Here is a 14,473-nt window from a genome sequence, read left to right on the forward strand (position 1 = left end):
GCAGTGATGAAATTAGTTTTTTCCCTCTTCCTTTTCCCCTCCTTCCCTCTCTTTTAGTACTTGAATTTAGTCAATCATATTGTCTCTTTTACTATTTGCCTTTATACTTTTAATATACTTATAACTTGATTCATCAGATTTAAATTATATCTGTTGATATTCCCCCACTCATCCCTAGCAATTAAAAATTGAGGAAACCAGCTTACTTATTCTACCTTCCACTTTCTTTTCCCTTTCCCCTCCCTGCAGATTTTGTAGTATCATTTCTACATTGTCAGGCATGTAACATTTACATTCTCTTCTATTACCCTGGTTCCCACTTGTGTTTTCAGTGTTAAACCTGTAATTATTAGATTCAGTGCTCATTACCAATCCTTTCACTGCCCTTTTTCCTAATTTTTATTGTCTGTGATTTGTCCTCTAGGAGAATCCTCAAAAAAAAAACCTCACAAGAACAATATTCCCTAATGAGTTCTTGCATGTTCCAGAGTTTCTTGCCTTAAATATTTAAAAATTAGCTTGACTGAGCATAAAATCTTTCCATTGTGCTTTCTTTCCTTGAGAATTTTTAAAGTATACTGCTCTACTGTCTTCCAGGGTTAAGTGTGACCATGGAGAGATCAGAGGCCAACCTAATTTTTTTTTTTGGTGACTTGATATTAAAAAGAATGAGTATTTTCCATTTGTTGAGTACTGGATTCTCTATGTGTTCATCAGATCAGGCTTTTCAAATGTATCACCTAAAGCTTCTTAGTGAATGGGGAGTTGTTTCATGGGTATAGAATTTCAGTTTTACAAGATGAGAATAGTTCTGGAGATTGGCTGCACAGCACAGCGAGTGTACTCAGTACTTAACTGTACATTTAAAAATGGTTACAATGGTAAATTTTATGTTATTTTGCCAGAATTAAGAAAAAGATTCCTGATTTAAAAAAAAAACCTTCCTGGTAAATTATTCATTTTATCATTTTTTTTATTCTCTTTATTCCTGCTAAGGTTTTGGTCTAAGATTTTTATTTTGTCTGCTATTAATGTAAGTATGCCAGCTTGCTTTCTTATGATTAGGATTGCTTGGTATATCTTTTTATTTCTGTTTTCTTTTAGCTTTCTGTGTCCTTACTTTTGTCATATGTCTCATAAACAGCATATAGCTAGATCTTATGTGGGTGGTTTCTTCATTCAGTTTGAGAATCTGTCTTTTAATTGGTGTATTTAATTCCATTTACATTTACTTTCAGTATTGATACGTAGGGATTTATTTCTGTTTTGTACATCCGGTTTACTGTGCTTTTTCTTTGCTGCTTCTTTCCTGCCCTTCAACGCATCACTCTGTGTTCTTTTATCTTCTTTGTTCCCTTTGTTTACTTTTCTATCTTCTATTCTGGTATTGTTATTCCTAAATTTTTAACATATATTTTCATGACTTAATGAATTCTAAATCTAGTAGGCATCTCCTGAACAATACAGGGACCTTAGAATAGTTTAACACCCTCTCTTGCCTTACATGTGTGTTGTTATCCTCTAGTAGTTTATTTCCATTTTATTTCTTCCTCTCTCTCTTTTTTTTAGTAGGCTCCACACCCAGAGTGGAGCCCAACACAGGGCTTGAACTCGTGACCCTGAGATCAAGACCTGAGCTGAGATCAAGGGTTGGATGCTTAACTGACTGAGCCACCCAAGCACCCCTATTTCTTCATCTCTAAAAGTAGTTGTCGGGTGGTCATTACTTACAATCACTATTTTATACAGTCATTTCCTGCTTAGATTGACTCACAAATTTAACCCTTCTCACCATTGTTTCTTACATTTTAACCCTTCCTTCTGGATTCAGTTTCTTTCTTCCTGAAATTAAATTTCCTTGTTTTTTTTCTTTTAGCAGTTCTCTCAGTAAAGAATCATCACTATAAGTAAACCACCTTTTTTTTCCTTTAATAATGGTTTGTTCATTGCTTTCTGGTTTCTCTTGTGTTGAAAAGTCTGCCATCAGTTTAATTATCATTTCTTTTTAGGTAATATCTTGCCTATAATTGGTTATAATATTTTTATTTTTGTCTTTGGTGTTGTCCAATTTCACTACTGTGATCTAAATACAGATTTAGTTTTATTTGCTCTGCTGGATTTTGTGTTTTTTGTCTTCCATTAATTCTAGGAGAATTCTCCATGATATCTTCAAATATTCTCTGCCCTGTTTTCTTTAGTTCATTCTCCAGCGACTGCTATTATTTGCAGTTAGGCATACTTATGACCCTGTGGGGATGACAGGGGATGTCTGTCTCCTATTGCATGACTTTGTCTTCATATTTTTATCTTTTTTGTCTCTCAGTGATGAATTTTAAATAATTTCTTCAGCTCTGCTTTCGAGTTCATTCTTTGTATCTTCTGAGCTGTGTCTAATTTCACATTTATACCATTTAATTTTTAATTTCAATGACTATTTTTTCATTTTTGTCTATTTTTACTCACTGTACTTTTTTTCTTAATCTTTTGTTTTCAGTTCCTTTTTTATGACTTTGTTTCAAGCACACTTTCTTAGTAGACTTGTCTCTAGTATCCAAAGTTCCTGGAGGTGTAGTCCCGCTGTTTTTTATATCTTCTGATCCTCACACATAAGGATTGATTGTTTCCTTGTGTATTTATACTTTTGGATTGTGAGCTTGTCTTTAGTAGGGTTTTGTCTTCTGAATCCCAGCAGCTAGGATGGAGCACGTGTCCCTCCAGAATGGCTTTGCAGTTGGCTCTCCTGGTGTTTTGGGAATATGACAAGCTCAGAGCTAATTTTGAGTTTATGTCTTGGCTTGGAAGTTTGTGTAGGAAAGGGTAGATTTGAACGAATCTGCCCAAGGATGGACCCTTCTCTCCAGCTGCCCCTGCAGCAGCACAGGTGCATTTTCTGATCAGTGTAGCCATCAGACTCATAGGCCACACATGCACACACACACAAAAGCAACCATCTGCTATAGCACCTTCATCTCATTGAGAGTCCCAGCTGCTCCCATTTACGGTGGGAATGACCATCACCCACAAGAGTCTGAAATATCTGTAGGTCCCTTTGATACATAAAAGCCACAGCTCCTTTTTATAACCAGTTTCTTTTTTCCAATAAAAATTAAAAGGATTTTTAACTTCCAAGCGTTTTTTTGAGACAGCACAACTAACACAATGAAAATCAGAACATCTTATTAATAAATGTAACAACAAACCAAAGTAATTTTGAGCATAAGTTAACCCATTTATTATAGGCTAGTAATGTTTGAAATGGTAGAGCTTCCACTGGTCTTTCGATTCCTTCAGATGTTACTGTGACGGCAGAAGTGGTGTTGTTAAGTCCGGCCCCACCAGCTACCTTTTTCATGCAGGAACCACGGTGCCAGATCCCCACAGCTCGTCTTTTCATCTTGGTTTTGCCACAGAGCAAGCAAATGTACTTGGCATGCTGGCTTATTTCAATTTTCTTCACCGTTTTCCTGAAGGAGGCACCATAATGGAGCCCATATTTACATATGATTCTGACCTTCTGACCTTGGTGCATTTAGCCATGTCACCACAAACTAGGGCTGGGCCTGGAGACAGCTCTTACCAGGTTGGTTTTGTTTTGATATGGAAGCTTCACAAGTTTGCAGTTCATCCTTGCACAGAAACACCATGCTAATCTTCTCTGTATCATTCCAATTCTTAGTATATGTGCTGCCACAGCAAGCACCTGACCGGTTTTTTATACTATGCTAGTCACCCCAAACCAGATGCAGTCCCACACAACAAAGGAAGCACACACAACATTACCCATTCGTGTTCACTCTCCTGTTCCTTCCCCAGAAAGCTGCTGCGTGAAACCAAGGTCATTCTGAGGCTGGCTTGCTTCATTCCAAGCCTGGTGTTAACCCTTTACACCCAGCCGCCCAGGTTGAAAAACAGCCTGGATTCTATGGGGTTCTCAGTTCTAACTTCCCACTCTGTCTTCTGCCCTGCCTGGATATTAGAATCACTCCATTACTGAGATTGACTGCTCCCAGCTTCCTTCCCCAAGGGCAGCCACAGTGTGTCATCCTTCATTTCTGGCCCTGGTAATTCCTCTTCCTTCCTGAGAAGTTCATTTCAGCTCTGGATTTGAAAAGATGTTTGCTCCACCTTATCAAGCATTTGTAGATATTTTTAGCATTTCCAGTATTTATAGATGATTTTCGGGTTATCTAATCCAGAATATTACATTAGAAGGAAGTTTGAAACTACTCAAACAGCCTGAATTCAAATTCTGACACTCGTTTTCTTCAGTATAATCTTTGACAAAGTATGTGGCTTCCATGAACTTTCTCCAAGCATGATATGGGGGTATTAATACCTACCTCAAGGGGTTGTGGTGAGATTGAGTTATTGACAAGGGTAAGCTCTAAAGCCCTACCATGGTTTCCAAAGTTCTGACCAAGCCCCTGCCAAAGCATTCAGCATCTTCTCGCACTTTCCAGACATACTCCAGGATAATAAACTACTTGTTCGTTCTGAATTGTTCTTCTCTCTGGCTTCCAAGCCTTTATACACAGTGTTCTTTTTTTCTGAACATTCTCCTCCCTTGTTCACCTTCCCCCTAGCTATTGTACTAATCCTTCATCCCTCAACTTAGGTATCAGTTTCTCTATCACTGCTGATCTCCAAGCCTGGGTTAAGTCCTGTGAGAGTCCCACGTTCTCCTATAACACTTACATTTGCCCATCATACCACTCAACAGGCTGTTTACTTGTCTGAACATACTTTAGGGGAAGGATTTTGGCTGTTTTGCTCACTGTTGTATCCCAGCTCCTAATAAAGAGCCTGGCACACAGCTCAATACATGGTAGCTATTATTTTTATCAGCATCTTCATCTGTCATAATTCTCAAATGTCTGATTGTTGTATAAATAACTCTTAAGTATGCCAAGAAGCTTAGAGTTAAGTTACAAGACTGACAAGGGCATGTATTGTTTCAGAGCCACATTTTAGGCCTTTGTTTTTCACTTATTCAATCATTTATCCTTTCATACTAGGAACTAACCCAGGAGTGTGATGAAAAGAAATCCCAGTATGATAGCTGTGCAGCAGGCCTCGAAAGCAATCGGTCCAAATTAGAACAGGTAAGAAGATAGTTTTTATTTTTTCACAATTTAGCAGAAACTGCCTGTGTATGCATGTTTTCACTATCCTGACATCAAAAGATTCCCAAATCTTTACCCTCATTCTCTGAGCCTGTCCCCTAAGCTCGAGAGATCTTTATTTCTTCAGACGTGATGCATACACACCAAATTCTCCATCTGTACCACAACCACCAAGGTCCAGGCCACAAGCAGGTGTCTCCCACAGTAACCCAGCTCTGCTCTCTTACCTTCACCCTTGCCTTCCTAAGGTTATTTCTCTATAGAGCAGCCAAAGAAACCTGTGGGAAACTTAGGCCACCCTCCACTAGCTTCCTACTGCACTTAAAACCTGACTTCCAAACTATGGTCTGCAAGGCCCACCTGCCTCCTGAACTTCATGTTCATGTGCTGTTCTCTTCATCCACAGGGCCACAGCCACACTGGCCTTCTTCTTGCACATCAGACAAGCTAAGCTTGTTTTCACCTCATGGCTTTTGCTTGTGCTGTTCTCTCTCTGGGACACTCTGCCTCTAGCTCTTTACCTTGATCTCTCCTGCTCATCATCAGGTCTCAGCCTGAATGTCACCTCCTCCTGGAGGTCTTCTCTGATCATCCTATCTAATGTTGCCTGTTGGGTCGCCCTATCACATTCTACTACTACTGACTTTTCTTCATAGTACTGAAGAAAAGTCTGAAACTACCTTCATTACCTATCTCCTTGTTTATGCCTATTTCCTCTACTTGAATGAGAGCAAGGGCCTATAGTCTTATTCACCGTTGTGTCCCCAGCACCTAGCACAGAGTTGGGCACATGGTAGGTACTTAATAAATTAATAACTGAACCTGTAGGTTTTGGAGCAATAGGAGTAGTCTTTAGAAAAGATTGCAACCTGGTCTATGATGGCAAACAAAATTATAATCACAAAAGAAGAAATTACTCTGATGGCATTTTGTTGTACATTTAAAGTCATCCTTTCTGCATTTGATTATTCTTTCAATAATGTTGCCCGATTAAAATTATATATTGTAGGAAGTCAGAGGACTCCGTGAAGAATGTCTTCAGGAAGAAAGTAGATACCATTACACAAATTGTATGATTAAGGTAAAATAAAGAAAGAGGATCAAGAATTTTTCTGAGATTTTTCTGTATCAAGGACTTAACCTAAAATTTAATCTTTCCACTTAGAACCTAGAAGTACAACTTCGTCGTGCTACTGATGAGATGAAGGCTTATGTTTCTTCTGATCAACAAGAAAAAAGAAAGGCAATTAGGCAAGTAATTTTGTTGTTTCTATATTGAGTTACTTAACGTTTTCACCTATAGAAGTTTCTTTTTAATTTTACTAACTTCTGTATTTAAACTCCAGTATAGTTCTTGTAGTGTTACATTAGTTTCCAGTGTACAACATAGTGATTCAGCAATTCCATACATACTCGGTGCTCATCATAATTGTACTCTTAATCCCCATCACCTGTTTCACCCATCCCCCTCACCCACCTCGCCTCTGGGAACCAACAGTTTGTTCTCTAGAGTTTCGAGTCTGTTTCTTGGTTTGTCTCTCTCTTTCTTCCTTTGTTCATTTGTTTTGTTTCTTAAATTCCACATATGAGTGAAATGATATGGTGTGTGTCTTTCTCTGACTGACTTATTTCACCTGGCATTGTACTCTCCAGCTGCATCCATGTTGTTGCAAATGGCAAGGTTTCATTCTTTTTTATGGCTGTGACCTGTAGAAGTTTTATACATAAGATGGAATTACTAAATTGGGGGTACTTAAATAAGCAGATATTAAGATATTACTTAGGATTAAATCTTGTTAAATATCTTCCTGATACTCCAGCCCTACTAAGTAGGAATACCTGTAATTTACTTTCTGGATTGCTTGATTTTTTATCATGGCAAAAAAAAACGATATAAAATTTGCCATGTTGGGGCACTGGGTGGCTCAGTAGGTTGAGCGTCCGACTTCGGCTCAGATCATGATCTTGCAGTTTGTGAGTTCAAGCCCCGCATCAGGCTCTGTGCTGACAGCTCAGAGCCTGAAGCCTGCTTCGAATTCTGTGTCTCCCTCTCTCTCTGCCCCTCCCCTGCTCATGCTGTGTCTCTGTCTCAAAAATAAATAAAACATTTTTAAAAAATTAAAATTTGCCATGTTTACTATTTTCTTTAATTTTATTTTTAATTTTTTAAATTTACATCCAAATTAATTAGCATATAGTGCAACAATGATTTCAGGAGTAGATTCCTTAATGCCCCTTACCCATTTAGCCCATCCCCCCTCCCACAACTCCTCCAGCAACCCTGTTTGTTCTCCATATTTATGAGTCTCTTCTGTTTTGTCCCCCTCCCTGTTTTTATATTATTTTTGTTTCCCTTCCCTTATGTTCATCTGTTTTGTCTCTTAAAGTCCTCATATGAGTGAAGTCATACGATTTTTGTCTTTCTCTGGCTGACTAATTTCACTTAGCATAATACTTTCCAGTTCCATCCATGTAGTTGCAAATGGCAAGATTTCATTCTTTTTGATTGCCAAATAATAATACTTCATTGTATGTGTGTGTGTGTGTGTGTGTGTGTGTGTGTGTGTGTGTATATATATATATATATATATATATATATATATATCACATTTTCTTTATCCATTCATCCATTGAAGGACATTTGGGCTCTTTCCATACTTTGGCTATTGTTGATAGTGCTGCTATAAACATGGGGGTGCATGTGTCCCTTCAAAACAGCACACCTGTATCCCATGGATAAATGCCTAGTAATGCAATTGCTGGGTCCTAGGGTAGTTCTATTTTTAGTTTTTTGAGGAACCTCCATACTGTTTTCCAGAGTGGCTGCACCAGCTTGCAGTGTCACCAACAATGCAGAAGAGATCCTCTTTCTCCGCATCCTCACCAACATCTGTTGTTGCCTGAGTTGTTAATGTTAGCCACTCTGACAGGTGTAAGGTGGTACCTCATTGTAGTTTTGATTTGTATTTCCCTGATGATGAGTGATGTTGAGCATTTTTTCATATGTTGGTTGGCCATCTGGATGTCTTCCTTGGAGAAGTGTCTATTCATGTCTTTTGCCCATTTCTTCACTGGATGATTTGTTTTTTGGGTGTTGAGTTTGATAAATTCTTTATAGATTTTGGATACCAACCCTTTGTCTGATATGTCATTTGCAAATATCTTCTCCCATCCTGTCGGTTGCCTTTTAGTTTTGCAGATTGTTTCCTTTGCTGTGCAGAAGCTTTTTATTTTGATGAGGTGCCAGTAGTTCATTTTTGCTTTTGTTTCCCTTGCCTCCGGAGACGTGTTGAGTAAGAAGTTGCTGCGGGCAAGATCAAAGAGGTTTTTGCCTGCTTTCTCCTCAAGGATCTTGATGACTTCCTGTCTTACATTGAGGTCTTTCATCCATTTTGAGTTTGTTTTTCTGTATGGTGTAAGAAAGCGGTCCAGGTTCATTCTTCTGCATGTCGCTGTCCAGTTTTCCCAGCATCACTTGCTGAAGAGACTGTCTTTATTCCATTGGATATTCTTTCCTGTTTTGTCAAAGATTAGTTGGCCATACGTTTGTGGGTCCATTTCTGGGTTCTCTATTCTGTTCTATTGATCTGAGTGTCTGTTCTTGTGCCACATGTTTACCATTTTTAGGTGTATAATTCAATTGCATTGATCACATTCACAGTGTTATGCAACCACCACCGCTATGCAATACCAAACCTTTTTTTTTTTTAATATTTATTTATTGTTGAGAGACAGAGAGAGAGAGACAGAGCATGAGCATGGGAGGGGCAGAGACAGGAGAAGACACAGAATCTGAAACAGGCTCCAGGCCCTGAGCTGTCAGCACAGAGCCCAACGCGGGGCTCGAACTCACAAACTGCGAGATCATGACCCGAGCCGAAGTCGGATGCTTAACCGACTGAGCCACCCAGGTGCCCCTATATGCCAAACCTTTTTCATCACTCCAAACAGAAACTCTTATAATCATTAAACAGTAATTCCCCATTCCCCTTCCCCAGGAAAAATATAATTTCATAGTTCCTTTTTTAATATTTTATTTATTTTTAAGGCAGAGAGAGACAGAGCATGAGTGGGGACGGGGCAGAGAGAGAGAGAGGGAGACCCAAAATTGGAAGCAGGCTCCAGGCTCTGAGCTGTGAGCACAGAGCCTGACACGGGCTCAAACTCACAAACTGTGAGATCATGACCTGAGCCTAAGTCAGATGCTTAACCAACTGAGCCACCCAGGCACCCCAACATAGTTCCTTTTTTTATAAGCATTCAGATTGGTCTATTTTTAAAGTCCCACATGACCTGGACTCTAGTCATCTGCCTGTTCACTGTGCAGTATGAGTGCATTACAGTGAGAAGCTGTGTGTCTGCAGTGTGCCAGCCTCAGAACAAAGAAGGGTGTGTAAATATCACTAGTCCTTATATGGTGTTTTTTTGGTAATCCAAGCTTGCAACATTCTGTAATATATCAAATACGGCCGGGGCGCCTGGGTGGCTCAGTTGGGTGAGCATCGGACTTCGGCTCAGGTCATGATCTCACGGTTCGTGAGTTTGAGCCCCACGTCGGGCTCTGTGCTGCCAGCTCAGAGCCTGGAGCCTGCTTTGGATTCTGTGTCTCCCTTTCTCTCTGCTCTTGCCCTGCTCACACACTGTCTCTCTCTCAAAAATAAATAAAGATTAAAAAAAAATTTTTTAATCAAATTCTTTAAAAAATATATTTATGGTTTAATTGTTAGGTGTGATAAAATGCAGTAATTGAACAAGCTAAGCTCTCTGCACCTTACCACAATTCACATGTTTCACTTTTACCATCCAGTAAGAACTCCCAAGTGTAGGATTCACATTTATTCTAGATTGCAGTGGAGATTTTTTGTGGCATATACAGTAATGTTTCAAAAAGGAATCTAGTAAATGGAATGTCTTGCAGAATCTAATTTTTAAAATATATAATGCACTGGAATGCAAGCCAGACTGAAAATACCCTATAAATAGAACAATGTTTTCTCTAATACTCTGACATATTACACATATTAAATGTACTTATTCACATTCTTTCATTGAGTGTAAACTTGGCTCAAATCTGTATGGTCAATGTTAATATTTTACAAATGTGAGAAGTTTTTATTCTTGAAAAAAAGTTTTAAAAATTTAAGTTCCATTTTTTCCAAAGGTATCAATATAAATAGTAAATAGGAAATATTGTCACTGAACTATTGGTTTTCTGGCCAGGTATTCTTTTTTATCATTTTCAAAATCATCATAAACCTTTACCATTAGTTTTCCCATAGAAAAAATATTTTGCCCTGACTAGAGTAGTACATAAGAATATTATAAATAAAATAGTGTTAATTGTATTCTAAACTCATTGATATATGTTTAAGTTATTATTATTATTATTATTATTATTATTATTATAGTTACAATATTTTTATGGTTGTCCCATTTTCTTCTTTTATGATACTTTTGAGTAAGGCCAGTGGTCTAAGAAATTAGAATGGGGTTTTTTTGTTTTTGTTTTCGTTTTTAAGCTTATTTATTTTGAGAGAGAGAGAGTGATAGTGTGAGTGGGAGAAGGAAAGAGAGAGATGGAAACAGAGAACCCCAAGCAGGCTCCTCACTGTCAGTGCAGAGCCAGACTCGGGGCTTGAACTCATGAAACCATGAGATCATGACCTGAGCCAAAACCAAGAGTCAGAAGCTTAACCAACTAAAACCACCCAGACACCTGGAGAAATTAGCATGGTTTTGAAAGATTGCCTGCAAAGTTTAATTTTATTTAAAGAGGCAGCATGTTGGGGCACCTGGGTGGCTCAGTCAGTTAAGTGGCCGACTTCAGCTGAGGTCATGATCTCACAGCTCACGGATTTGAGCCCCACGTGGGGCTCTGTGTGACAGCTCAGAGCCTGGAGCCTGCTTCTGATTCTGTGTCTCCCTCTTTTTCCTCTGCCCTTCCCCTGCTTGCTCTCTGTCTCTCTCAAAAATAATAAATATTAAAAAATTTTTTTAATAAAATAAAGAGGCAGCATGTTTTATTTCAAAGTACTAAAGAGGGACTCATAAAATTTTCTTACTAACCTGGTTTTTCTAGTTCCAAGTTTTGTGACCTTGGGCATATCATTTCCTCATCTATATAATAGGGAGAACAATTTATACCACAGAAGATCAAGTTAAATATAATGCATGCAGCAGTGTTTTGGAAATTATATAGCATGAGTTACTGGAGGACAAGGACTCTGTTCTGTTTTCTTCCTGAAACCCTAGGGCATGCTTGGTACATAACAGGTGCTCCATAGTTATTTCTTGAATAAAGTCATTGAATAAATTAAAATAATTACATATTAGTGTTATATGGTAAAAGAGCATGAGCCTTTGATCTCTTGATAAAATATAAATGGAAATTCTGTGAGGCACCTGGGTGGCTCTGTAGTTGAGTGTCTTGACTCTTGATTTCAGCTCAGGTCATGGTCCCAGGGGCATTGTGGGATCAAGCCCTGCATCAGGCTCCACACTGAGCATGGAGCCTACTCTCCCTCTCTCTCTCTCTCTCCCTCTCCCCTTTCTCTTTCTCTCTCCCTCTCTCCCTCTGCCCCTCTCCCCCACTCATGCTTTTTCTCTCTCTCTAAAAATAAAATCTTTAAAATATATATTTTTATATATTTTATATTATATATAAAAGTATATTTTATATAATAGGTCTTATTTAATATATAAATATATAAGAGTCAGAGGCTTAACCAACTGAGCCACCCAGGCGCCCTGAGGACTTTGAGTACTTGTGAAAGCCACCCTCTCTGTTCTAGTCAAGTTTACCTCCCTTGTTACATGAATGCAAATCTTCCTTCACTTAAGCTGCTAGAGTTTCTCTTTGTGGTTTATGATTTCTTGGATTCCTAGTTTTGTGTTGTTTAACTTCTTACTACAGCATAACTTTACACAGAAACATAGTCTTTTTCCTCTAAATTTGAGGTCTGAAGTCTTTTTTTATCTTCTTTGTCATTGGTTCCTTTGTCTTCATCCTTCCATCTTTGTCCTTAATACTTTAAATATCACTTTTGTCTTATGGAGTGTTAAAATATAATTATATCTTTTATATTTTTAAAAACACAGTACAATGTTATTGTATTTTTATATTTACTTGAAAATTATGAGCTGTTTTAGCTTGTAAAAGAGATGCTTGTAAAAACAAAAGTAAGCATTATGAAGTATAGTACACAAAAACTGAATGTTGTCATGTTGCCATGCCTCAGAAATACCTACTGTTAATATTTTGGTGTATAATTACTCCATATTCTTTCCCCATGCATTTGCGTGTGTGTGTGTGTGTGTGTGTGTGTGTGTGTGTGTGTGTGTTAGCAAATGCATGGGGGAAATTTTATGTGTGTGTATACAAAATAAAGTTAAACTTAAGATACGGTTTTTCCCTTAATTTTATATCTAGAGTTCTTTCCACTTCAGTATTTATAGATCTACTCCTTCCTTTTTACAACTCTGTATTATTCCTTTGAATGGATATACCAAATTTATTAAAAATTACCCCATCTAGGGGCGCCTGGGTGGCGCAGTCGGTTGAGCGTCCGACTTCAGCCAGGTCACGATCTTGCGGTCCGTGAGTTCGAGCCCCACGTCAGGCTCTGGGCTGATGGCTCAGAGCCTGGAGCCTGTTTCCGATTCTGTGTCTCCCTCTCTCTCTGCCCCTCCCCTGTTCATGCTCTGTCTCTCTCTGTCCCAAAAATAAATAAACGTTGAAAAAAAAAAAAAATTACCCCATCTATTGACATTTAGTTTGTTTGCAGATTTTTACTATTATAAACAATGGTGAAGTAAATAGTCTTTACATTTACCTTTCTTAAGTTATGAGAGTCGTTTTGTAGGATGACTTCCCAGAAGTAGAATTGCAGGGTTAGATGTTAATGTTTATTTAAAATGTGTATCCTTTCTCCTTTCTATAAACCTCTTCAAAAATAAAGTGTGGGGGCGCCTGGGTGGCTCAGTCGGTTAAGCGTCCGACTTCGGCTCAGGTCATGATCTCACAGTCCATGGGTTCAAGCCCGCGTTGGGCTCAGTGCTGACAGCTAGGAGCTTGGTATCTGCTTCAGATCCTGTGTCTCCCTCTCTCTGACCCTCCTCCGTTCATGTTCTGTCTCTCTCTGTCTCAAAAATAAAAAAAATCAAAAAAATTAAAAAAAAAAAGTGACTGGGGCGCCTGGCTGGCATGCAACTCTTTGTTTCAGAGTTGTGAGTTTGAACCCCACATTTTGTGTAAAGATTACCTAAATAAATAAAAACTTTTGAAAATTGTGACTTAGAAAGATGGTTTGCCATTGTTTTAAGTGTAAAATAGTACTTAAGTACTATTTTAAATACAGAAATAGGACTTAACATTTTAATTCTCTTAATTATGTGGTGTTTTATGGGGTTTTTTCCCCATAAATTACTATTTACTAGAAGAATTGACTAAAGATGGGGAAAGAGAGTATTTGGTTTCATTCTGACTCCTCTGTGTAATATATTTAGATAGATATGTTAATTTATAATTTAGTTGTATGACCAAATCAATTGAAATAAATTGAAACTAAGTCATTATGTTGATTCCCCAGGGAGCAGTATACAAAAAATATTGCTGAACAGGAAAACCTTGGAAAGGTAAGAATGTATTAGTTATTTTTTTAAGTGTGTCTAATTCAGGCTTTCAGTACATGGCTTTGACACTGTCATTCTTTTTTAAAGGTTATGGTACAGTTTTCAAAGGGAAATTGAATCTTTCTTCATTTCTTACAAAGATGAAGTTTCTTCCTTAGGAATTTATGTGTGTGTGTATATAAAAGTGAAGGCACATGGATTTTTGAAAGAAAAAAATCTAGTTTTATTTATTTTTATATCTAGTTTTAATTAACAAAGAGTTTATGAGAAGGTTCTAAGAAACAAAAGCACCATGTGTAATAAACTACAAGTTTTCAGATAATTCTCAGGTATCTCTTAATAAGTATAAACTTATTTATTTTATTTAATAAGCACAAATTACAAATATTGATACATTTAACATAAATAATCAAAAACCCTTACTTGTCATATTCAGCTCCCTCCCTGCCAATCTTATGAATGGAGGAATATGGGATTGAGTCTTGTTTTCTCAGTTCTCTGAGCCACTCCTAGTAGAAGAGGTGGTAGCTGGTAAAGACCTTGATCATCGGGACTTAAGTGACTAACTCACTGATTTTTCTAATTGACTTCATAAAGCAACACATTTTGACAGTCATTTTAAAGATACCAGCTCTGTCATTCTTTTTTTTTTTTTTTTTTTTTTTTTAAGATCTATATTTATCAAACTCAGGACCAGTCATCAAGTAGGCTGGCTTCAG

General features: G+C 37.8%; 1 protein-coding gene and 1 non-coding gene across 16 annotated transcripts in view; one reads left to right on the forward strand and one right to left on the reverse strand.

Moving 5' to 3' along the window:
* Positions 1-14,473, forward strand: part of IFT81 (intraflagellar transport 81) — a 228,095-nt gene that overhangs the window by 167,788 nt on the left and 45,834 nt on the right. For 12 of the 15 annotated variants that reach the window (XR_006707758.1, XR_006707759.1, XR_006707760.1 and 9 more), the window contains 4 exons: positions 5,016-5,102; positions 6,133-6,204; positions 6,289-6,374; positions 13,712-13,757. Coding sequence is in view for 9 of the 15 variants with exons in the window: in XM_045458743.1 (XP_045314699.1) it covers positions 5,016-5,102; positions 6,133-6,204; positions 6,289-6,374; positions 13,712-13,757 (291 nt within the window). In the remaining 6 variants the exon portion in view is untranslated. The remainder of the gene's footprint in view (positions 1-5,015; positions 5,103-6,132; positions 6,205-6,288; positions 6,375-13,711; positions 13,758-14,473) is intronic. The other 3 variants (XR_006707762.1, XR_006707763.1, XM_045458752.1) reach the window with 1 other exon arrangement.
* On the reverse strand, positions 3,591-3,700 carry LOC123588613. The gene has a single exon (XR_006707936.1). It is a non-coding gene; the product is annotated as a U6 spliceosomal RNA (small nuclear RNA).

This window comes from Leopardus geoffroyi, chromosome D3 (genome assembly GCF_018350155.1).
Source record: "Leopardus geoffroyi isolate Oge1 chromosome D3, O.geoffroyi_Oge1_pat1.0, whole genome shotgun sequence".
Classification (NCBI taxonomy): Eukaryota; Metazoa; Chordata; class Mammalia; order Carnivora; family Felidae; genus Leopardus; species Leopardus geoffroyi.